The following is a 25630-nucleotide window of genomic DNA, read 5'->3' on the forward strand; positions in this document are numbered from 1 at the left end:
CTAGATGGCAAAGTGGATAGAGTACCAGCCCTGAAGTCAGGAGAACCTGAGTTCAAATGTGACCTCAGACACTAACACTAGTAAGTCTGAGACCAAACAATTAATACTTCCTAGTCGTGTGACCCTAGGCAAGTCATTGAACCCCAAATGCCTCAGCAAAAAACAAATAAACAACAACAACAACAACAAAAACCCATAACTGGGAAATAATTACCAAAATAAATGAAGATACAATAAAATTTAGATAATATTCCTTTTCAAAATTAAGTCACTTTGCAGCTTTCAGAGATCCTTATATATGGCTTAGTAGCCTCCATTTCTATTTGAGTTTGATGCTAATGCATCTTAGGATGTTACCAGAAGGAGTGGAATATGATAGGATTAGCATTTCCTTGATATAACTTCTTTCTGCTCATCCACAATATGGAAAAGTTTTACTTAAGAGAAGACAAATCTATACCTAGAACCTGATTGCCTTCATTTTCCCTGATTCAATTTCCTTTCTCATTGCCCTCATCTTCAGCTAACATTGGGCAAAGCTGTCCCTGTGATTAATTGGCTGCAGCTTCTGCTTCAACTAGGGTGATAACAAGTCTTAACCATATGAAACTGAGGGCTCTCAGATCTGGTAGATGACTAAGATCACTCAAGTTGCCAAACCTTGATGATCTACTAAACAAGTGGGTTTCCAGATGGAGATGAGGAGAGAAGCTAAATATTACTGTATCCTTATTCTATATTTTCACTTACTTAGGGGAAAGTAAATTACCTTTATGACCTATATTCAATGACTTACAAGGTTTAATTTCATCCCACCATTGAATCTAAACCAAGAGGTAGGCTGGTAAAGGGTCATTTCTCGAAAAGAAGGGAAAAATTGGAAGGCAAATAAGATAACTAGAAGAGAAAGAGGATGACCTTATCCAAGCAGCAAATATCTAAATACATTAACAGTATTCAGAGTTCATGAGAAAACAAAAATTGTGAGGAAATCATAAAGGAATTATGAAGAAGGAATAAGAGTACATAAGGTTTTAAGATGGACAATTTATTACTCAAAGGTATACAAGTAAGTAGCTCCATGTCCTTCAGTCCCACAGGCAAGCACAAGCTAGTGGATAGCATGAGAATATGGTGAGATTGAAAGCCCAGAACTCTGGGTTTCTGCCCTTATTTCTGATTGTTGTTTCTGGACAGTTTCACAGAGACTAGGTAGGAAAGGGCACTTTGGGGAAGTCAATAAATGGGGGGTCTAAAGTCCAAACATCCCTTATTCACCATTCATGGATGAATTCCCAAGATTCCCAAGATTGTGATTGGGCAAGTTTGCTAATTTTGAATACCTGGATTAGATGGAATTTTTTCAACTTTATAATCAGGAGACATTTTTATTTCTTGCCTAAATGAAGCTGAATAAGCCAGTGTTAGATATATGGTATAGATAATTTTCTGATATATAGTTGAGTCAATCAGTGGTTAAAAACAAAAGGTCACTTTTGTCAGCTAGGGCCTCACAGTAGTCCAACCCTCACAATTCATCCTCTTGCCTTGCTTGTTCTATTTTGGGGAGTCCCTTTGGCCATGTCCTTCACAGTCACATTCTTATCATGGATACTAAAAATTTGCTCACTGGGATCATCCAGCTGGGTGAAGCCCTTAAAAGGATGTCAGATTAACTGCTTTAGCAATAGTCTCAGTGCATTTTTGAAGACTATTGACCTGGTAATAGTAGAACTGAAAACATCAGCAAAATCATTGGGATCAACATAGGTAGGTGTCATGGTGACAGGCTATCATAACTGGGGCTGTTTTTAGCAGGAGTGATCACTAGGAAGGTCTCAGATTTGCTTAGTAGCATGATGGACACATTAGGTTCTTACCTCATCTCCTTCCCACCTTTTTTTAATTTTGTGTGTTTATTCCCCATTAAATGATAATCCATCTTTCCTTTTCCAAGCAACACCATATTTCTTGTTCCTTGTATTTCTGTGGATACCCATTTATTACCCTCTGTATATCTATATCTAACTTTCCCTTGTGATTCTAACTGTAGTTCCACATGAGTAGAGGAGAAAAATCAGCCAGAACCATCCTATATCATTGTGGGGAAGAAATGTGGAGACCTAAGAAAACTGTCTCCTTCCTTCCTGAGAATAAAAAACAGGAATTTATGAAAGAGAAAGAGGAGGGGGAAGAAGGAGAACAGTGGTCTGTGAAGTTGATGTCTACATTTCCTTAACCTTCTGAAAAAAAAAAATCACCAAGCACTTGCTGTCAACTTTGGGGGCTGCAGAGAAGATAGCTAATTGTGAGTGTAGTACAGGGCTCAACAAACTATGGGCACCTGCTGTCTACTTGTATAAAATCCAAGAGTTTAGAATGGTTTTTACATTTTTAAAATAAAGTTTTCTTGTATTTAAAAATCTAAAAACTATTCTTAGCACAAGGGCTATACAAAAACAAGATTTAGGGAAGGGTTGAGGTTGGGTTATATCAGTTGTTATCAAAGTCAATTGTAATCCATTCCTTGATAGATGTGTTTAGTAGATGGGCTAGGGGAGAAGACCTCTTTAGGAGTATAGTGAAGGTTGCCCAGGAAGGTGAGCTAGCCATCCTTTTCATGGAAGTAAGGTCTATGAGTTGGGCTTTTAACTGTCCCCATTACTGCTCAATTATCCTAGCTGCCTAAAGGTGATATGGAGCATGTAGGGACTATATGTGATGCCTTTATCTCAGTTCCATTGTTGGGTAAAAGTAGAGGAAAATGAAGTCCATTAATTGGTAAAGATGTATCTGGTAGACTTGTGATGGAGAGAGCCATCTGTATCCAGAAAGAGGACTGTGGGAGCTGAATGCTGGATCACAACATAGTATTTTCACTTTTTTGTTACTATTTGCTTGCTTTTCATTTTCTTTCTCTTTTTCCCCCTTTTTGATGATTTTTTTTTTTTTTGCAGCATGATAATTGTGGAAATATGTATAGAAGAATTGCACATGTTTTACATATATTGCATTACTTGCTGTCTGAGAAAGGGAATTTTGAGAAAGAAGGGAGAAAAAGTTGCAAGGGTGAATGTTGAAAATTATGCATATTTTGGGGAAATAAAAAGCTAAAAAATATAGACAAATTTTTTTTTAAAAAATGTAATCTGGTTATCCAAGCCTCTAACAGTTGTGAATCTCGAGGGTATAGAGAGTGAGCTTGGCACTGAGATATGCTATCACAACACAACAGATATTCCATATCCAACATGAATACCAATTGATGTAAGAATATATTGTGATTCAAGCTTTTGCAAGTATCAGTGTTAAAAAATTATCCATGCATATGTCTTGAAAATAAAAAGTTTTAATAAAATAAAAATATACACATATATAAAAGAATATATTGTGATTGCTTCTGTGGAGGCAAGTCAGTGAAGTAGCTGTCAAGGATATGTTGATTAAGTACTCTTCCATAGGAACAGAAGCGACTTATTCAGTGTTGCTCAAGCACCAACTGGGCATATGTTTGGGTTAGGTGGATTCTTCTCTGTTACCCATGCAACTAAGGATCAATGGGTTACCATGCATAGTTTGGGCATATGCCCAGTAGGCCACTGAAGCAATTGTCTCAGTACAGACTTCACTGGTCTTTGTTGTTCAGCTGTTTCAATCATGCTTTTTTGTGATCACACTTAAGATTTTCTTGGCAAAGACACTGGAGTGGTTTTGCCATTTCCTTTTTCAGCTCATTTTACACATGAGAAACCTGAGGGAAATGGGATTATGTGATCTATTCAGGGTCACATAATCTGTCTGAGGCCACATTTGAACTCAGAAAGATGAGTCCTTGTCTCCAGGCCCAGCACTCTAGCCACTGTGTAATCTTTAATATCCTTTAATGTGCTACTGCCACTAACCAAATAGTGGGGAAGGGGAAAGGAATAAATATTTAATAAATGCCTACCATGTTACACTTTACAAAAATCTCATTTGGTCCTTACAACAATCCTAGATTGCTACATAGATGCTATTATTGTTATCCCCATTTTACAGTTGTAGAAATTGAAGTAGAAGTTAAATCATATATCACAGCTAGGATCTGAAGTCAGAATCAATTCACATCTTCTTGACTGCAGGACTAGTGCTCTGTCAACTCTACCACTTGGCTTTCTGGCTGTATAATCCTATTAATTCTTGAGTTTTGTTTTGTTTTGTTTTGTTTTTGCTGATGTAATTGGATCTTGCTCAGGGTCACACAGCGAGGAAGTGTCGGAGATCAGATTTGAACTCAGATCCTCCTGACTTCAGGGCTGGTGCTTTATCCACTGAGCTACCTCACTGCCCCTGTTTTTTTTTTTTTAATTGTTTCTAGGGAACACCATGACTAATAGTTTGTCCTTTACAGGCCAGGGTATATATTCCCCTTAGCTCTGACCCATTGGGCCTCCTGATTGTCAGTTCCCTGAATCTTATCAGGGTCTGTTGTTGTTCAGTTGCTTCCATGAAGCCAATAGGACAGTGGTTTGCAATTTCCTTCTCCAGTTTATTTTAAAAATGAAGAAACTGAGACAAACAGAGTTAAGTGACTTGTCCAGGATCACACAGCTAGTAAGTGTCTAATGCTGGATTTCAGTACAGGTCCTTTGGATGTGATTCTAGACCTGGTACTCTAACCACTGTCTCCTATGCCCTTACTAGGATTAGTACTCCTGTAATTTTTGCTTTCTGCTTTTCTTTTTTCATTTGAAACCAGAACCTATGTAATAAAGGATTATGATGCCATGGGAGCAAGGAGTCCTTGGACATGGTCTTTTCCTAATGGGGAGAAATTACAAGGCTGTTTAAGTACCCTTGGGGTAGGATAGAAAAGGTACACTCCCTTCCAATGCAAGGAAAAGCAAATTGGTCTTTGTCCTCCAGTCCCTGAAGCACAGAAAGGACTGCTTTTGTAAGCCATCCCATCACAAAGAGAATCCCTCATCCAGGCCACTGAATTTTAATAGGGGAGGAGACCCTGGAGCTGGCCCCTAGCCTCAAATCTTGAGGTCAAGTCACTTTGAAGTGAGATAAATGGGGGAGAAGGCATTCCCTTTCAGTAACTTCAGACAAATATCCTCCAATGGACTACTTGGCTCAAGTATTTGAAAGGATGAGCTCTCTTGACAGCCGCTCACTGTGAAATCTAGGAATGGTGCTGCCCACCTCCCCACCCCACCCAGAGTCCATCGCTCATCAGAGAGGGGGCTGTGCTCTATGAGCAAAGCAGAATTGAATTCGCCCAGGAGAAACTTGAGATGTGCAAAGCTAGAGAAGCCTGCCCAAATATTCATAGGGACTATTTGTGTCTGACCTGTGGCAGAGCAGTCTGAGCTGGTCCTGGTGTGATCAGCCAGTCACTGTAACTCAACTCTAACATAGTGATAACAACTAACCAATTATTCTTCCTCCCTTCTCCTAGACCTCTACCTTGTATTTCACTTTTCACTCTAACACCTCAGTTGTCTTCTTGTATCTCCCACTTCAGTATGAGTCTATCATTCCTGATCTATCCTCCTTCAATCTAAGTCTGTCATAGCTGGGAAGTGGATTTCCTAACACTAGAAGACACGTGAATGAATGTTTCCTTTCCTTTGATTTTCCTAAACCCAGGGGGTGAATGCCTGTGTGGTCTGGGGAATTAATTCTCTAGATTAATGAGCTTCCCAAAAGTACTTCCCTAAGAGCCTTGCCCCCTCTTTCTATGGAGAATCTTCCCAATGTTTGGAGATGCTCAAAATTTTCTTATTCAAGAGAGCGATGACTCTACTACAGTTCCCTGCTCTCAATACCACTTGTGAGGAGATTGTGGCCAAGTTACTGAAAAGGTTCACAAGTCAGCTACTCATCCCTTCAGTCTTATGGGTAAACATGAGGAGATGGAGTTGGCATATGGTGGGATATGTATACCAAACGAGAGTCTGGAGCCCTTATATCTAATTGTTAATTCTGACTAGGTAGGAAGAGGGCCTTTGGGGAAATCAATGAAGGCTTGGCCTAGAGTTAAAGACCCCTAATTGATCTCAAGGGCCTTGTGATTAGGCTAGGTTGCTAATCTTGAATATGTGAATTACATGAATTGTACTAAACTGATTATAATCTGGAGGGCTTTACATTTTTTGCCTCAGTGAAGCAGATTAGATCACTAGGTGGGTATATAACAGTTTCCTGGTTTAAAGTTCCTTGGTCAATTAGTCCTCAAACACAGAGTCATTTCTATTAGCTAGGGCCTAGCAATAGGTGAGTTCTCACAAGAATATTCAAACAAATCAAAAGACTGAAAAATGAAAAATCTAAGGTATATACCATCAAATACAATTGACCTGCAAAAAATGTTGAGAGAAACAGGCTTAAAAATGTTGAAAGGATTTATGGCCTGTGGTTATTCCAAACAGTCATGGAGTTCTGGCCCATTGCACCTGGAATAGAACAAGACCCCCTCAGCTAGGAACTTGGACAACTGGCATTCCTTTCTATGGGTTCTTCTCCCCAATAAAACTTGTCCTAAAGCCTCCAATGGTTGGCCCACCCTGAAGTCCATATTTCATATGAACCTATCAATGGGGCTTGATTCTCTGATCCCTTCTTTTCTCTCTGGATCCCGCTTTTCTGTTTCTGGCCTGTATTTACCCCAGCTCCTCGGGACATTTTCTGTGGTGGGACAGACCTCCTCACTCCAGCCCTCTAGAATCTCTCAGTTTGTTAAGTCTGGTTCCTCTAGCTCCTTCTAATCTTTTCCTCTTTTCACTTTTTGTCTCTTGTTTTATGACCGCCTGCCCCCCGACCACCCTTTTTTCCCTTCACTGACCCCTGAGTGCAGTTCTCATGGCAAGGTAGACACTCTCTATGAGCATCTGGGTACTTGTAGATGGGTCCTTTGGCTCCCAGGCCATGGGGGCAGCTGCTCACACAGTGTGGTCCATCCCGGAAGTGGGCACACTGAGCACAAGCATTTGAGCCCTAGGGGAGGTGAAAGACAAAGTCGAGGACAGAAACCTGAGGACCCTTTAAGCTCAGGGTTTGCTACCACTTCTACCTCAGGGCCAGTTTTGCTTTTACATTGGTATTCTTAACACCCAGCATCCCTTTGAGCACTTTAGTAAATGTTGATTGATTTCCTGTCAGGTCTAGGCTATTCAGCCTTTGAGTAGCCCCCTCCCTCTCCAAGGAACTATGGGATTTATATGTACCGAGCCATAGCAGGTGACATTGCCCTCCACAGGCTGACACTCGGGATGGCAGGAGAAGCACTCATCCTCATGGGCAAACTCTCGGGGTTCTCTGCAGGTGGGTCCGAGGAGACGGCATCATTTTCAGGTTCTGCCTTCCCTAAGCCCTTCTCCCACCTCCAGCTCTATGTAGCACCTTCCCCACCAGCCCTATTATGCCTCTCCATTTATACCCTCCCTCCACAAAAGCCCTTTTAGCCTCCTATAGTACCCGTTAAGGAAGTTGCATTGGGTCACACAGACTCCCTCTCTGCTGTAGTTTCGACAGGATAAACACTGGCCAGGACCAGGGCCCCAGCAACCCCCAGATGAGCACAGTGGGTCACACACTCGACCCTCTGCCACTGTAGAGAAGAAAAGGGTCAGGAGAGCCCTCCTCGGTCTGCCCACCAAATCCCCACCACACATCCTCAGCTCCTCATCCCCCTGGAACTTGCACATCACCACTGTCTGTCCCCTCGGGCCTTCTCTTCTCCCTTACTTACCACAGTCCTTTTTGAGGCGGTTGTTCTTGATATCCAGCCTCCCTTCCTTCGGTCCCCGAAGCAGCCTGGTCCAGTTCAGGGAGTGGTAGTAGCAGAGCTGCTTGTTGGCACTGATATAAATACGCCCAGCGCTGACTTCTTTGAGGGACCGGAGGCCCAGTGACGTCACATTCAAATTTTTCATGATCAGCAGTGAGAAACCCCGACTGGGGAGAAGGATGACAGTATAAGGGAAAACAATTAGGGACCAGGAGCCTGGGACTGTTGAGTGGGAACTTTCTTTTTACCCAATGACCCAAATGCCTGCCCCCTCTTCATCAGAAGGAAGGGCAATCGGGGCAGCGCCTTCTTCGGAGACTTACTTGTAGAGGCTTCGGCCACCTATGGTGGTCAGGTTGGAGAAGACGCTAAAGTTGTGCATGTGAGGGGGCCATGACTGGATGTTCAGGTAACCTGCGGAAGAAAGGAACTCTGCTCGTGGAGTCTGTGCTCTTTCCCCTCGGCCCCTTCTCACTTGCTGGCGTCTCTGCCCCGGCAGCCGGCCTACACTTGCTCCTTCTTGGGCTCACACGCTTACCTGTGATCTCCCGAACTGTCTGGAAGACATTGAGTTTCTCAGGATCCAGGGCAGGAATGTTGTGCCAGGGGTCTCTGGGGAAGAGGAGGAAAAACATGAGTTTTCTCCAAATGTTTTTTTTAAGATGAGCAGAAAGAGGGATTGATTAAGTCTTGATTCATTCTAAGACCCAGAACTAGGGGAGGAAATGACAGGGACTGGATAGGAATTAGCATAAGCAAAAGCTTTGCAACAATTCCAGCTGCTCAGCACGGGGATAAGCTGCCTTCCCCCCACACACACACACACACTCTGGAAAGCATGAGTCCCTCCAGAAAGGAAGTGTTGGAGCCCAGAGGAAGTAAGCATCTACTAGGGACATTAGAGAGGAGGGTGCATGACTGATGTTATATGATCATTTCTTCTCTTAGAGTTGGGGTGAAAAGAAACCAAGAGGGATTTGAAGAAGAGGCAAGTCTAACCCTTTGAGGCCGGTGATCAGGAAGTCCAGGTTTCCCAAGATCTTGGTACAGTTCACAAACCCATCGATGTTGCTAGAATCCACAGTCTGAAATCGGCTCCCTGAGCCTGTCCCCTCACAGGCTGCAAACAGAAATGGGGTGGGAGGCGTCAAAGCAAATTCTGAGGGGTTACATGGGAGGCACTAAGAGGAGGCTTAAGGGGATAAAATTCTGATCCTGACCCACCTTTGGGACACAGCCCTCCACAGGGCTCACACATCTTCAGCCCGTTCTTTTCTACCTCCATCTTGTCCCCAGGGCAAGCCCTGACACAGGAGGTGTGATCTATCACAAAGTTATCTGTGCAAGGAGAGAAGACAGGAAGGGAAGTGAGAAAGGGCGAATTTCACCCTGTCAGACCTTCTTAGGATTTAAAACCCAGCAGGACCTTAGAGGGCAGCGAGTTCATCCCTGCATTGGGCAGAGTTGAAGTGGCCTCCAGAAGGCCACGGGTCCTGGTTCTGCCAGGCCAAAGACTAAGATCCCCTGTCTCCCAAACCAGTGTTCTTTCCACTGGGTGATACACCTAGAGCAGAGGGAGCTCCCTCCACTCCTGTTCCCTCTCAGGGGTCCCCAGGCCTACAGTGGAGGTTCAGGCAGCTCCCTTTATGTCATGTCCTCAGCCAACGTTCCTGGATCTCCTCCCCAAGAGTCCCTCATAGAGGGGTCCTAATGCCTGCGTCTCTCCCTTTATAACCTTCCCCTCCACGTGACCCATCACTGTCCCCATGGACACACAGCATCCCTTAGAGTGACTTTCCCTGTTCCTGTTATCAGTCTCTGCCCAGGTTTCCTTTCTCTACCTGTTGCAAGCACTTACGGGGACAGCTGGCCACACAGACCCCTCCATACTGGTACTTAGTATGGGGATTGGGCTCGAGTTGGAAGGTGAGCTTGTTGTAGACAAGGGGCAGAGGACACAAAGACACACAGGCTCCACTGTCGTTGAAGTGTCGGCATGCCTGGGAAACATGGGGAGAGTCGGGGTGGAGGAAGCCTCGTGCCCACCCACACACTCCCTCCAGCCACCGGGCCTCCCTCCCCATCCTCTCCAGCACTTTGTGTGCCAGGCCCAGGCCCACTACAAAGGGGCCCCTCCCCTGCCCCCAGTACATACGAAGCAGTCTGTCTCCCGGGGACCTCCACATCCACCTGCACACTCATCATGGCAGCACTGGTTGGGATTGGGCCCAAAGCAGTGGCCGTTGCATTGTGGGGCACAGATTGTCTTTGTCACTGGTTGAGGGAAGAAAAGTACAAGTGTGACCACCAAGGTCTCCCTCAACAACAAAGTCATATCTGATTTGGGTTCTCTTCCATCCACTCTCCTCTCCACTCCCTTGCCTATTCATTACCCTTCCCTCTTAGTCCTGGCTGGCTGAACCCACACTAGAGTCTGCATTCTAGCTAGCTTAAGTCACAGGGAAGATTTAGGAAATGGATGTTCCAGGACATGAGAAGGGTACACACATGTTTGGCAGTCTCCTGGTCCGGGACCCCAGCATTTCCCTCCACAGGATTCATGACAAGGAGGACCTGGTTGAGGAAAGAGGCACAGACAAGGAAACCATTAGGATTGGCCGTCAGTATTTTGTGCTGTTTTTCCTAATAGAGTTTGGAAGGATAATCACTCTCCCTCTTTGTCCCAAGTCTATAGCTTTTCTTTAACACCTCTGTGAAATATTCAGTCAGACTTTGTTTGAGGGTACAGGGAGCAGGGGGTGAGTCCAGCAGAGTAGGAGCTTTGAGGTGAGGGTAAAGGACTATCCTGTAGGAAAGAGCTTAGTTGAAGAGATGTGCATGCTAATTTGGTATGTCTATGGCTCTAGGAGACTTTTATGTTTCTTCAAGGAAAGCTCAGACATTTTTTTTACAGCAAATAGCTTTGATAAAGGTCTCATTTCTTAAAAATATAGAGAACTAAATCTAATTTATTAAAAAAAATATAGGTTATTCCCCAAATTAAAAATGATCAAAGGTTATGAACAGGCAGTTTTTAGACAAAGTAATCAAAGCTATCTCTAGTTATACAAATTTATAGTTATATAGTTTCATAGCCTGGTGGCTGGAGGGAGTGTATGGGTGGGCACGAGGATTCCTTCACCCTGACTCTCCCCATGTTTCACAGGCATGCTGCCACTTCAATGATAGTGGAGCCTGTGTATCTTTATGTCCTCTGCCCCTTGTCTACAACAAGCTCATCTTCCAACTAGAGCCTAATCCCCACACTAAGTACCAAAAATAAAAAATAAAATAAAATTATAGTTAGGTAAAAATGCTTTAAATCACTATTGATTAGAAAAATGTAAATTACAAAAATTCTGAGGTGACACCTCACACTTGTCAGATTGGTTAATATGACAAAAAAGAAAAATGATAAATGTTGGAGAGGATAAGGAAAATTGAGATACTTTTATACTATTGGTAGAATTGTAAACTAATCTAACTAATCTGGAAAATAATTTGGAACTATGTCCAAAGGGCAATTAAATGTTGCATATCCTTTTATCTCATAATATATTTCACTCCTAGGTCTATATCTCAAAAATATTTTTAAAAAAGGAAAAGTCTATGTGTAGAAAAATATATATAGCAGCTCTTTTTTGTGATGGCAAGGAATTGAAAATTGACAGATTTTCCATCAATTGGGGAATGGCTAAACAAATTATAATATTTGATTGTAATGGGTTACTATTGTGCTATAAGAAATGACAAGCAAGCTGATTTCACAAGATTTACATGAACTGATATAAAGTAAAATGAGCAGACCCAGGAGAACATAGTAAAAGCATATTTTATGATGATCATCTATGAATGCAATTCAATAGTCCAAGACAATTCCAAAAAAGTCACCATAAACAGTGTTACCCACCTCCAGGAAAAAACTGATAAGAATCTGATTGAACATTGAAGAGTGTGATTTTTCACTTTATTTTTTTTACAGTGATTTTTTTGGGGGATGGATTAGGTCTGTGTTTTCTTTTACAACATAGTTAATATGGAAATATATTTAACATGATAGGATATATATAACTTATATCAAATTACTTACCTTCTTAGGGAAGGGAGAGAAGATGGAAAGAGAGAATTTGGAACTCAAATTTAGAAAAAAACAACCAAATGTTAAAACTTGTTTTTACATGTATTTGGAGGAAAAATCATTATTCTCATTATTATTTAAAAGTCTACAAGGACTCAGATGAATGTCCTAGGGTTATGGGATCTCACTGAATAAATTGCCAGAGAACCCAAAGGAAAATTTTTGGGAATTTCCTGATGGAAAAGGAAGAACAGTACCAGGTCACTAAGCCGTATTTCACCCTAGGGATTTATCCACTTGTAAGTGATATTGGTCCATCCTGAAATCTGAGAAATATGATAAGAGATGAATTTAAGTGTCATGGATCTAGGATTAGGGCTGGAGGATGAAAGTTTTATGGTGAAGAATGAAGACTTAATGAAAGTGTGGCAAAGTCACTCACAGTTTTTGCCATTGTTCTTGACCACAATCTCAGCCTGTTGGTCCCTCACGATGTCTCTCCAGTTAATTGTGTCCATGTGACAAAGTTTATCATTCCTTTCAATGTAAACACCCCCATCCAGGATCTCTGGAAGGAAATATTGTAGGGTTCAGTTGAAATCTCCAAGACTGAATAGAGTTGGTTGGGATTATATTTGAAAGGACATGGGTGTGCAGAGTAGAAGACCCTGTTTCAGGATAGGCTGAAGCATCTCTTAGCTTCCCAGACACCAGTCCTAAGTCTGATTTAGCCAGTAGAAGATAGGCAGAGCAAGAGGATGGAAGGTTCAGGTGACTTTGCTTTCTGTCCTTCTCCTCCTCCAGACTGTCCTGCCTATTTTTTCAACGGAGGCAAAGAAGTAGGAAAGAGAGGCTGAGGGCAGGAGAGAAGTAAATCAAATCTTATTTAATCACCATACTTTTTCCTAAGGGAACAAATACAAGAAATCAAGACTATGGTTTATGGATAGGGAGGTCAGGAAAATAGGTAGAAGAAAATCAGGATAAAATACAATACAATAACCCCAAACACAAAGGTTCAAGACCAGATCTTAGCTATAAATCCTCTCATTCCCTACAAAAACATAAGACCTTTGTTCCTCCTATGAACCCTTTGTGGAAGGCTTGTCTAGTCAGTTTGGTAGTTGGCCAATGGTTACCAGAGTTGAGAGTAGAAGAAAGAATGGATAATTACTGGGATGAGGTGATTAGTAGGAAAAGAGGTAAAAACATGGATAGCTCTTAATGAGTGGCCAGTAGTCATCTGGGAGGCAGTGTGTTGGTCAAAGAGGTTGGTACTTCTAGGGGTGGTCAGTGAATTAGTTAAGTTACCTGTGAGCTGATTGAGGCGGAACTGGCGTAGGGATTGGTTGGAGTTGGTATTATAGTTGAGAGTGACAAAGATGGCAAACTTCCCATCATAGACCTGGGCTCCTCTTATCAGACGAAGGTTGGGGAGTGACAGATCTGAAAACTCATTCATGGATATTAGGACATATCCTGTTACCTCCCGGATACACTATGTTAGAATACAGAAACATCAGTGAGATGGTGTGAACCAAATACAATCTCATACTCCTTTCCTCTCATCACAGAAACAAGACAAGGAAGGGTGGGGTGGAGAAGAGATGGAACACTCTAATTCTTTCAAACTCTCCATTCTGGAAGAGGAAGCTTGAATCTGGGGACCATTTTCAGACTCTTTGCCTCTAGGAACTAGATTGCTAAGAACCAGAGTAGACATGATTTTCCTGGTCCTCAATGCCTTCTCCTGAGCTTCTTGCTCTAAAGCAGAGAAAGGGAACCTCTGGCCCTCAAAATTATTTGCAAAATCAATTACAAGTGATGAGCTGAAAGTTAAGTAGAACAACATCCTGCTGCTTGAGTTCTATAAGCTGATAATTTGTATGGCTCCCAAATGACATTAATAGGACTTGGCAGAAAAAAGGTTCCCCATTTCTGACTTAAAGAGATCTTTTCTAATACTCTGATCTTGGGACTTGCATATCTCAATATGATTATTTACAAAGGGATCTCTCCTCTTTTCTTCTTTCCTCCCCCCCCCCCCCCCCCCCCCCCCCCCCCCGCCCCGCCAATTGTCTTTTACATATACCATTCTTTATCTGAGTGGGAAGGTATTGGACAGGTCACACAGAGAGAAAAAAGAAACCAGGGAAAAGTTGGGAATAATGTTGTCTGTCCTCTGGGAAGAGAGGTCAAGGCTGCAGTTCAAGTAGAGAGTAGAGGGAATGAAGGAAATGGAACCTTCAGAAAGGAGAGGTCAAAGTTGTGCCCTGTAAGCACAATTTCCAGGTTTCCCATCACCACCTCACACCACCCACACAGCTGATGCAGGGTCTCGTTCTGGCTTTCAGCAACCTTAATTCCTGGACATCCTGTTAGAAAGGAATAAGAAGAGCTGAGGATTTGGAAATCTCACTCCCACACCATTCCACTACAGAGCTCTGCTACTTCTCACCAGGGACAGGATTCTAGACAGAGGTGGATATCAAATAAACTGGATAAGAGGTAAAAAAAAAAAAACAAAAAAAAAACAGTGTAGGTTAAGGCATATTGCTATCTTATGTCCCATTTATTTAGAATTCCTGGAATGGAGGATAATAGGCATTGGGACATATTACCACAGAAACCAAGAGATTAACCAAGCCTACACAACTATTTTAGGGTTTGAGGTTTTAGGAGACTTTCTGTGGAGTTTTTGTTTGTTTGTTTTTAAATTTTCAGGTGGATGAAAGGAGGGAGGAAGGAGGGAGCAGAGAGCAATAACTTTACTCCATCTCTTTTCTCTCTTCTGCTCCAGGGTCCAGGAAATAAAGGTCCCTTGAGGCAGACACACAGCTTTGTGTTCTTTGGGAATGAGAAACAATGGGGATAATGAATAGTAGAATTTGTCCATTTTGTCTAGATGCAGATGGAATTTTCTGTTCAAAGTCTATTGGGATTGCTTTGAATCACTAAAACACTAAGAAGAACCAAGACTTTCATAGCATATTCTTGCTATTATCATGTACAATGTATTACTGGTTCTGCTTGTTTTGCTCAGCATCAGTTCATGTAAATCTTTCTAGGTCTTTCTAAAATCAGCTTGTTTATCATTTTTTATAGAGAAATAATATTCCATTACCTTCATATAGCACAACTTATTCAGCTATTCCCCAGTTAATGGACATCTTCATTTTCCAATTTTTTTGCCATCACAAAAAGAGCTGCTAAAAACATTTTTGCACATGTGGGTCCTTTTACCCTCCTTTATGATTTCCTTGGGATATAGATCTAGTAATGGCACTGCTGGGTCAAAGGGTATACACAGTTTTATAGCCCTTTGGGCATAGTTCCAGATTGCTCTCCAGAATGGTGGGATCTGTTCATAGTTCCATCAACAATGCATTAGTGTCCAGTTTTCCCACATTCCCTCCAACATTTATCATTATTTTTTTTGTCATCTTAGCCAATCTGAGAGGTGTGAGGTAGTATTTCAGAGTTGTTTTAATTTGCATTTCTCTAATCAATAGTGATTTAGAGCACTTTTTCATATGACTATAGATGGCTTTAATTTCATCATCTGAAAATTGTCTGTTTATATCCTTTGACCATTTTTTAAATTGGTGAATGGCTTGTATTTTTATAAATTTGACACAGTTTTTTATATATTTTAAAAATGAGATCTTTATCAGAAATACTGGCTGTGAAGATTTTTCCCAGCTTTGTACTTCCCTTTTAATCTTGTTTCTATTGGTTTTGTTTGCAAAACCTTTTTAGTTTAATGTAAAATAAGTTGTCCATTTTACCTTTCATAATGTTCTTTAATTTTTCTTTGGTCATAACTCCTCCTTTCTTGAATGATAATGATAAATTTTTATTTTCAAAATACAGTCAAAGGGGCAGCTAAGTGATACAGTGATTAGAGCACCAGCTCTGAAGTCAGGAGGACCTGAGTTCAAATCTGCCCTTAGACACTTAACACTTCCAAGCTGTGAGACCCTGGGCAAGTGACTTAACCCCAATAACCTCAGCCAAGAAAAAAAAAGAAAAGAAAAGAAAAGAAAAGAAAAGAAAAGAAAAGAAAAGAAAAGAAAAGAAAAAAGAAACAAAAGAAACAAAATACATACAAAGATAGTTTTCAACATTCATCCTTATAAAACCTTGTGCTCCAAATTTTTCTCTCTTCCTTTCCCCCACTTCCTCTGCTAAGCAACAAGTAAATATATGTTAAATGTGTACAATTCTTCTGTACATGTTTGCATATTTATATAGGTGCACAAGAAAAATCAGATCAAAAAAGGGGAAAATGAGAAAGAAAAAATAGCAAGCAAATAACAAACAAAACAGGTGAAAATACTATGTTGTGATTTATACTTAGTCTCCATACTCCTCTCTCTGGATGTAGATAGCTCTCTCCATTACAAGTCTATTAGAATTGGCCTGAATCATCTCATTGTTGAAAAGAGCCATGGTCATCAGAATTGATCATTATATAATCTTGTTGTTGCTCTGTACAATGTTCTCCTGGTTCTACTCACTTCACTTCACTTATACTTCATGTAAGTCTCTCCAGGCCTTTCTGAAATCACCCTGCTGATTGTTTCTCATAGCATTCAAATATACCATAACTTATTCAGCCATTCCTCAGCTGATAGGCATCAGTTTCTGGTCCCTTACTACTATAAAAAGCACTGTTGCAAACATTTTTGTACATGTGGGTCCTTTTCCCTTGTTTATGATCTCTTTGGGATAAAGAACCAGTAAAGATACTACTGGTATATGCACAGTTTAATAGCTCTTTGGGCATAGTTCCAAATTGCTCTCCAGAATGATTCATCTTTTCAAAAGCCATTACTGAATTTTTTTTTAATTATGGCCTGAAAAAGATGCATTTAATATTTCCTCTTTTTTTGCATTTATTTGTGAAGTTTTTATGCCTTTATCAATTTTTCTGAAGGTGCCATGCACTGATGAACATAGATATATTCCTTTCTATTTCCATTTATTTATTTCCATTTAATACTGCAATTCCAATTTAATTGTCCAGAGGTCTATCATAGCTAACTTTTCTAAAATTCAAGTTCTTAATTTCTTTTTTAAATTAAATTTATCTAGTTCTGTGAAAGAAAAGTAAATTTCCCCATTAGAATTTTCGTCTAATTCTCCCTATAATTCATTCATTTTTTCCTATAAGAATTCATATACATCTATATTTAGTATTGATACTCTATACTACTTTTTAGCAAACGTCTGCATCTCTCTATTTTAAGTGTGTTTCTGTTAAACATTTTATAACTGAATTCATACCATTCACATTCACAGTTATGATTGCGAATTTTGTATTCCCCTCCATCCTATTCTGTTAAACTTTTTTTTTCTCCCTCTCTTTCAAATATTTGTTTTACTTCTGACTAATTCTTTTCTTAGTTTACTTCCCCTCTTATTCCTTATCCCCCTTTCTCTTCTGTTCCTCTGCTGGATGAAATATATTCCAGTACTCAACTGTGTTCCTATGTGTATTCTTCTCTTCTTTGACCAATTTAGATGAGAGTTTCATGAGTTTTCCATCCCACCTTCACTCTCTCCTACTTGTTACACTGCTGCATCCCAGTATTTAAGAGAATTTCCCCATTTTTTTCTTTTTCTCCCCACCTCTCCCCAGTGTATTTCAATTCTTTTTTTGAAATCATCAAAACATGAACTCAATCCCAATCGTCATACTAACTGCACTCTCTCTATATTCCTGCTGAGGATATAATTTTGAGGGGATACATGTATCATTTCTATATATAAGAATATAAACAGTTTAACCTTGTTATGACAACTAACTTGTATGTTTCTCTTGATTCCTGTGAACTTCAAATTTCTCATTTTCATGAGGATTTTATTAAAATATCATTATTAATTAATAATAAATTAATAAAATTAAAATTTCATTATTAAACATATAGTTGTATTATTGTATAATATATACATTATTAAATATATTATAAAAATAAAATATTAAATTTATTAAAATTTTATTAAAGATTCATTTTGCTCCAATTTTATTGGGTAAATTATTCTTTGCTATAAACCTAGAACTTTGTCATATTCTAAATTCTCTGTTCCTTTACAGTGATGGCTGCTATATCATGTGTGATGCTTATAGTGGCTCCTCAGTACTCAAATTCTTTCTGGCTGTTTGCAGTATTTTTTTATTTGACCTGGAACTTCTAGGTTTTGGCAATAATATTCCGGGGAATTTTCATTTGGGGTTTTCTTCCACATAATGACCAGTAGATTCTTTGTAATCTGGTGGTAGGAAATTTGGTCAGTTTTCTTTTGTTTGTTTGTTTAAATATAACGTCTAGGTTATTTTGGGGATCTTGGCTTTCAAGCAGTCCAGTGTTTCTATAATTATGTCCCCAATGTCAACAGATGTCTTGGTCTGTCCTGTGCAAAATTGGCTTGAAAAAATAATGACTCGTGACATTTTCTTGTATTTTTGCCATAAAATACAGTTTGGTACATTTTCTCAATTTTTATTCAAAATATTTAGTGGGAGGAGCTAAGATATACTTCCTGCTAATTTAACTCTGCCTCCTCCTTTCTGTCAATAATATTGGGGGACAGAAAGTCTTAACTGAAAAGCTTTCCAACACTGGTTATTTCTAGACTAAAAGAATGATTAGAGAAATATTGGAGAAATAGAGTATGTGTGTCTTTCCATTAGGTACCCATAGGTTAGAAAAACAGCTGAACAAATTATGACATAGAAATGTAATGGAATATTATTTTATGTAAGAAGTGAGGTATCAAGGTATTTCTGTCCCTCTCTTTTCCAAGGGGTTAAAGTCTGTGTTGGGAGTTGGGGACAGGAGCAGAGATACTACCTGTTTGCAACTATTCTTCCTTGGGGCACTGCCAGCTCATCAGGTTGCAGGCATTAAGGCATGTGAGGAGTGGAAGCCACAGAAGCCCCTCTTGCCAGTTCCATTCTGATGGGATGCAACTTCTAGGGGAAATGTGGCAATAGCCCTGAGGTGACCAGAGGCAATGCCTAGTTCCACAAACAGTGCTGCCTGTCAGATAATAATCTGTTGGTCAATAATAACAAATTTTCTGAAATAATGAGGTGCATACCAAACCCCTCTTCAACTCCATCTCCAAGATCACTCCTCAATTCTACCTGTAAGTCATAAAATTAGCATATCAGTGACATGAAGCACCTCTCTCTTAAATTTATCTTCTTGCTCTTGGTTCTTTGTTAAATTCTCTTGGAACTTAGCCTGCTTCCTTTGGTGTTGTAATTTCAATAAACTTTGCCCCTTGATTTGGATATGGGTTCAAGTCTGCAAATTCTTTTGAGATACCTTGCAACATAGATCTGTGACCCCAACCTTTTAGGATCTCCTTCTGAATCTCAACAATATCAGACCTGATCCCTTGACAAATCCCCACTTCACTCTCCTGGTCAGGATTCCATTACTGAAAAGGGGGAGGGAAGATGGGATGGAGATCAGTATGAACTCAGGGATATACATTTTGGAAAGGACAAGAAGGAAGGCTGAGAATTGCATTGCTTCTGTCTGAGAGGGCTCATATTCCAGCAGATTAGAACTGCCTCTATGTCCCTTGCTAATAGGATACCCCTTCACCAGAGCCACCATGCCCAAGAAGTAAAGACTTGTGTGTCTGTGCAGAAATGTTCTTGAGAATAAGTCCCAGACAGCAGTATGAGTTAATGGCTAGAGAGCCAGTCTCAGAGCAAGGAACAGCTAGGTCGGAGTGCAGTCTTTGATTGTGTGGCTCTTGACAAGTCACTTCGGCAACTCTTCAGGATTATAGATAGCACAATTTCTGAGCTGCATCAGAAGAGAGAGAATTCACTCCCATTATGAATGAAACCAGAGTCAAAGACAGGATGGTGAGAGAGAGAGAGAGAAAGAAAGACAGAAAGATATGGGGAAGATAGAGACAGAGAGGAGTTAAAGAGGTAGTGAGGCTATATGTTATATTTACCTCTGCCCTACCACTTTTCTCAAAGCTCCATCTCACCCCACAACCATCTCATTGGTGCATTTAATTTTGTATCTCTTTCCTTGAGCTACTTGTTAAAAAAGATGTCCCAGGATATCTCTATCCCACTCCCTCATCACTTCAAAAATAGAATCACATTAAGATATATAAGTTTATGCACTGTTGCATGCTTGGGGAGAAGGGATAGAGAATTAGAAGTCATTTTTTTCCTACTCCAATTTACACAAAACAGGGGAGCAAAGGGCAGTAGAAAAGGGAGGAGTGGGGAGCAGGAAGGGAGGTCCAACAGCCTTTGGGGAGGTGGTTAATCACAGGTCCACTCAGGAAGACATTATTGTGGGACTGAAAGGGGCTAGTCCCCCTCACTTCCGGGTACTCGTAGTCTTCAACTCCAACATTCCCCTTAGCACTTAACAAGGCTAAGACAAAGTGAGTATAGAGTGACTTAGAAAAGGCTCAATGCCCAGAGGCTAAAAATGCAGATAAAAGAGGCCTAGCCCATGCCTCATACCCTCCCCCAGGAAATGGACTAGGGACCAAAACTCTTGTTTTCCTGCCTGATAACTTCTCAGATTTCCAATCTGTAGGAGATGAAGATACTGTCATCCCTTTCCTGTAACCACTACCCCTTATACCCTACCCCTCCTCCATTCTTCCAGCTGGGAGTGTTCATAATTTAAAGTCTCAGAGACTAAATTTAGACCCGGCAACTGTGGGGGAAACACAGGTGTTTTCCTTACTCCCACACTCTTCACCCCTGCTGTGTGTTGGACGGAAAATTCACCAAGTCCCAAACTGGGATCTGGGAGGATAGGATAAGGGAGGGGAAAATGCCATCAAAATACCTAATTCTTTGATCTCAAATCCCACTAACATTCTTGATTATCAAAGATTTGCAAGAAAAGGATTGAGGTTTAACGATACTGTTTGAGGATGTATTCTGATAGAAGTGGATCTCTTCGATAAAGAGAGCTTTAATTGATCAAAGATGGACAGAAGTAGCTACACTCAGAGAAAGAACACTGGGAAATGAATATAAACTGCTTGCATTTTTGTTTTTCTTCCCAGGTTATTTCTATCTTCTGAATCCAATTCTCCCTGTGCAATAAGAAAACTGTTCGATTCTACACACATATATTGTATCTAGGATATATTGTAACCTATTCAACATGTAAAGGACTGCTTGCCACCTGGGGGAAGGGGTGGAGGGAGGGAGGGGGAAAATCGGAACAGAAGTGAATGCAAGGGATAATGCTGTAAAAAATTACCCTGGCATGTGTTCTATCAATAAAAAGTTATTAAAAAAAAAAAAAAGGATGGAGGTTGTGTGATTGTGTGGATGGGAGTGTGCAGTCTTTCCTGAAATATCTCCTAATTTTTTTTTTCCATAAAGGGAGAGTTTCTCAGTCTATGTCTCTTTTTCCTTCATACCTGGACTGTACTCAAGGAGAAGTTTAGTGGCTTTCAAATTTGTCTAGATTTGATGGGAAGGGTGGAAGAAAACACGAGTATGGTACAGAGCCTTTTCCTTGCCTAATAAGTAAGACTTCACCTTGTGGCCCAGCCTTTCCTGTCCCCACTTCCATAAATAAGCAGGCAAGAGAGGAGCTTCTATTCATTCAACTAGATGTTTTTGTTGATGACTTCTAAAATCTTTTTTTCCAGCCCTAATCTCTTTGCTGACTTCTAGTCTGGTCTCTATTGGACATTTCAAACTGGATGAGACTGTAGAAAGTACCCAGTCTAAGGCTCAAAACTAGGTGCTATCTGTCCCTGACTCACTCTCATCCTCCACAGTCAATCTATTGCCTAATCCTGTTACTTTCCTAACACCCCCGCCCCCCTTAAACTTTCTCATCTCCCTACCACCTGGTGCAGGTCTTTATCACCTGCTGGGCTCCCTGACTCAAGTCTCTTCCTAATACTGTTGGTCCTCTGCTCAACTGTCAAAATAATCGTCCGAAATTCAACTTCGCCTCCTCCCCCAGCAAATTCCAGTGGTTCAAATATATAATCCACTATTTGACATTCAAAGTCTTTCATAACCTGTTCTCCCCTTTCTAAAAAGGCTTCTTGAATTTTATACTTCATTAAGTGCTCTGGACCCAGTTAGACGGGTCTCTTAGTCGGTCCTTCACCAAGACATTGCATTTCCTGACTCCCGGCATCTTTACTGGCTGGCTGTTATTGCCCATGCCTGGAATTATCTCCCTTTTAAATCTCCATCTCTTGGCTTCTCTAGTTTACTTATCCTTCTACAGGAAGCCTTTCCTATCCTCCTTAATTATAGGGCCTCCTTCTATTGAGTATCTCCAATTTATCCTAGATGTGATGTTTTTATATAGCCGGCACATTGCCCTCCCCATTAGATTGTAAGTTCTTGAGAACAGAGACTCAAATCTTTTCTTTCTAGGTGTTTTTCTTAGGACATCGCTCTTAACAAATGTTTATTGACTAACGATTGACAGAAGGCGGCCTGGGACTGGAAAGTTGGAGGAAATCCAGTCAGTCCAAATTTCAGGTGCTTCGGAACCGGACGCCGGAGACGATCCGGACGGGTTTCAGGCATCCTCTCTCCTGACTCCCGGGCTCTCAGACCCCTGCTCCTCCCGGCGCTCGGTGGTCCCTGCAGCTCCCAGCTTCCTTTCTCTCCCATCCCCCACTTACCTCCCTGGAAGCTGCCCATCTCCGAGCCCCCAACCAGGTGGAGGAGCCAGCCCAATACCAGTAATCCCTTCATCACTTCTGGATGCTGAGTTGGGGCCGAAGCCGGGCTCTGAGGTTAAGAGATTAAGACTGAGAAGACGTTAAGACCTAAACTCCGAAAGGAGGAGGCAGAGGCAATTTGTCCAGGTAGCAAACACGCAATATTACAGAATTTAGAGTTGGAGCTGAGGGAACGAGGAAGGAAAGAAGGGGATGCATACATGTATGGGGTGAGTCACGGCAGCTCTCGGACTCGCTATAGCTGGCAGTGTCCTACTCACTTGGTAGGCTTCAAGTTCAGTTTTGCCCCAAACTCAACCTCTACACCCAGCTAGGACTCAATCAATCTACGCAACCCTCCCCCCTTACGCGGGTCCCGAGTTCATTGGCCAGTCTTTGGGGGACCCTCTTGTTCCAGCCAATCAGAGCTCACCCTCATTTTTCGGGGGAGAGGGGTGCAGAAAATTCCTAAAAAAGCCCAAACACAAATACCTTCCCGGCATGAAAGGGGGACTCAAGACCAGGCTGATCCTGCCCATTATGTAAATTATCCTCCTTCCAATTTCTAACTGGAAGGATGGTCTATTTTGGTGGTGGTTTTTCTTTTTTTTTAATCCCTCTCCTTTGCTGGTGGAGATTCGGGAAAAAACCCCACTTTCTGCTTTCCTCTGCCTCTCTAGGGAATTGAGAGTTACTGAGCCTCCTCTCTCGCAGTAGCTCGAGCCCCTGGGAGGCTCCGTGAAATCGCACTGTCTGCGGATGCTTCCTCCTTCCAAAATCGGCGCCCGCGCGGCCTCCCAGGAGAATTTGAGTAGGCATTGGGGGTACCAGTCTGGAAACAGACCCTAGACCCGGCCTTTGCATTCTCATTCTCAGAAAGGGAAGGGAAAGGAGGCGAGGGCAAATTCAACCGGGCGAGAGGGGGATCAAGTCTCAGTGCATCTGTTGCTTCCAGCAACCCTTTTCTTTTATATCAAAGGGAAGAATAGGTAAGGGTGAGTCCATGTAAAGACATGGAGAATTGGAGTGGAATACTGTTTATAGGGAAAAACAATTAGCTGGAATGTAACTTCCCTTAGGTAGAGTGTCATTAGCCTGGAAAGATAGAATGGAAACAATCGATAGAAGGCTTGAAGTGCCAAAGCTTGGATTTAACCCTAAAGGTAATAATGGACCCCTGAATCTTCTTGAACATTGAATCGGTTCTGTGCTTTAGGGATATCACTTCAGCAGTTGCAAGGAGGACTTAATTGGAGAGGAGAGAGACTTGAAAGAGGAAAACCCAGTTAGGAGATTGGCAGGTTTCCAGATAAAAGGTAATGAGAGCCTAAATTAAGATAGTTGTGGTACAAGTAGAGAGAAGTGAGATATGAGAGATGTTAAGGAAGTAGAACTGGATTTTGAGTTAAGATGGAGATATGAAAAGTCATTGAGGAGCCTAAATTTCCCTTTTCTATTCAAGAAGAGTACCAGATAGAACAATGACCAAGAAATTAAAAGTGAAAGTTAAGTAAACTTTGTGCAGTACACCAAAAATTAGCCAGCAGCTACAGACACTAGAAGAGTGGTTCTTCAAAAGAATTTAGAATAAACATAGATAAAAATAAATGGTAAGAGCAAAAAATAAAAAAAATAAAAGAATAAACATAGATAAGCAGTGGAAATGGATCACACATTCTCTTAGTTAAGGAAATCCTATGATAATCAAAAGACTAGCATCCAGCATAATAAAGGCTTAGAATAGAAAATAATTTATGCTGCAAAATAGTAAAATCTAACAGGAAAACAATTAGCCTTTAATGAAATAGAGGAGTTTTTCAATGGTGCTGTTGAAAAAAAAAACAGAGCTTGGTGCAAAGTTAATGCAAACACAGGACTCAAGAAAATGTTAGAAAAGAAGATACATTTGGCTAAGCAGAAGTGACTAAATGATAATAAAGTATTTATATTGTAATGGGAAGAAGAGCCAAATGTTCCTACAGAATTTTAATGACTTGATAATTTTTTCTTTTTTTTATTGTCTTAAAAGAAGAAAGAAAAAGGGAAAGGAAAAGAAAAACCCTAAGAAGAGAATGAAGGAAGGAAGGAAATACACTTTTTTTCTCTCATAATATACTCTTTTGAGGTGCATAAAAACATATAAATTATATAAAAATAAAGGAAACATTTTGAAAAATGAACATCATTTGAACTTCATTTTCATCTGAACTAGACAAAAGAATGTAAAATGTAGAAACAGAGAACAAGATTGGTTGAACTCTATATTAAATTCTAAAAGGAAAGGACAAGCAAACACTTAAGAATGAGGATATAGTTAGAGAGTGAAAAGCAACAATTTCAACAACATCAAACAAGCTTCAGCATATGATGATGAATATGTTAAAGGGAGAATTTGGTGAGGGTAAGTGAGAAGTGGTGTAGTGGAAGCAGATAGTTTAATGTTAATAACATTCCTTCCCTTCTATGATTTTCTTTTCTTTTTTTCTTTCTTGTTTTCTTTTTCTGGTTATATATGTATATTAACTTTTTAAATACACATTTCTTTATGAATCATACTGGGAGAGAAAAATCAGAACAAAAGGGAAAAATCACAAGAGAGAAAAAAAAACAGAAAAAATAAGTGTTGATTTACCTTCAATTTCCATAGTTCTCTTTCTGGATGATGATGGTGTTTCTATCCAAAGTTTATTGGGATTGCCTTGGATCACTGAACTACTAAGAACCAAGTCTTTCATAGTTGATCATTGCACAGTTTTGCTGTTACTATGTATCTTTTCTTTCTTATACTGCATAAAAAAGAAGATTGAGGCAAAGAGAGCATGATGGAGGGAAATACATAATTAGCTATCATAAATGTGACTGTGAATAGATGAATTCACCCATTAAATGGGAAAAGATGGCAAAATCAATTGGAAAGCAAAATCCAGCAATATATTATTTACAAGGAACACACTTGAAACATATTTACAGAGTTAAAATGAGTGTAGCAAAATTTATTATGTTTCATTTGAATTTAGAAAGTCAGGGATAGCATAATCTTAGACATGGCAATAACAAAAACTGACACG

The 25630-nt window shown here is 40.6% G+C and overlaps 1 protein-coding gene across 1 annotated transcript; it reads right to left on the minus strand.

Moving 5' to 3' along the window:
* Positions 1 to 5896: 5896 nt before the first annotated feature.
* LOC127538692 (receptor tyrosine-protein kinase erbB-3-like) lies at positions 5897 to 23001 on the minus strand. The gene is made up of 17 exons (XM_051962448.1): positions 22996 to 23001; positions 22524 to 22632; positions 14097 to 14227; positions 13164 to 13350; positions 12295 to 12420; positions 10283 to 10348; positions 9930 to 10048; positions 9633 to 9774; positions 8999 to 9112; positions 8774 to 8894; positions 8313 to 8386; positions 8098 to 8188; positions 7736 to 7941; positions 7462 to 7594; positions 7212 to 7302; positions 6830 to 6981; positions 5897 to 6440 (listed from the first exon to the last, which is right to left on the minus strand). Exons 1-17 carry the CDS (start codon positions 22999 to 23001, stop codon positions 6404 to 6406), a joined length of 1905 nt encoding a protein of 634 aa, XP_051818408.1. The 3' UTR covers positions 5897 to 6403.
* Positions 23002 to 25630: the final 2629 nt, after the last annotated feature.

This window comes from Antechinus flavipes, chromosome 5, assembly GCF_016432865.1.
Source record: "Antechinus flavipes isolate AdamAnt ecotype Samford, QLD, Australia chromosome 5, AdamAnt_v2, whole genome shotgun sequence".
Lineage (NCBI taxonomy): Eukaryota > Metazoa > Chordata > Mammalia > Dasyuromorphia > Dasyuridae > Antechinus > Antechinus flavipes.

Excerpts from the sequence above, each read along its gene's own strand:
- LOC127538692 (XM_051962448.1), bottom strand. Across the intron at positions 6,982-7,211 it reads ATGTCACCTGCTATGGCTCG|GGCTCAAATGCTTGTGCTCA; the intron begins GTACATATAAAT and ends CACCTCCCCTAG. Across the intron at positions 6,441-6,829 it reads CATGAGAACTGCACTCAGGG|GTGCAATGGGCCAGAACTCC; the intron begins GTCAGTGAAGGG and ends GTTCTATTCCAG.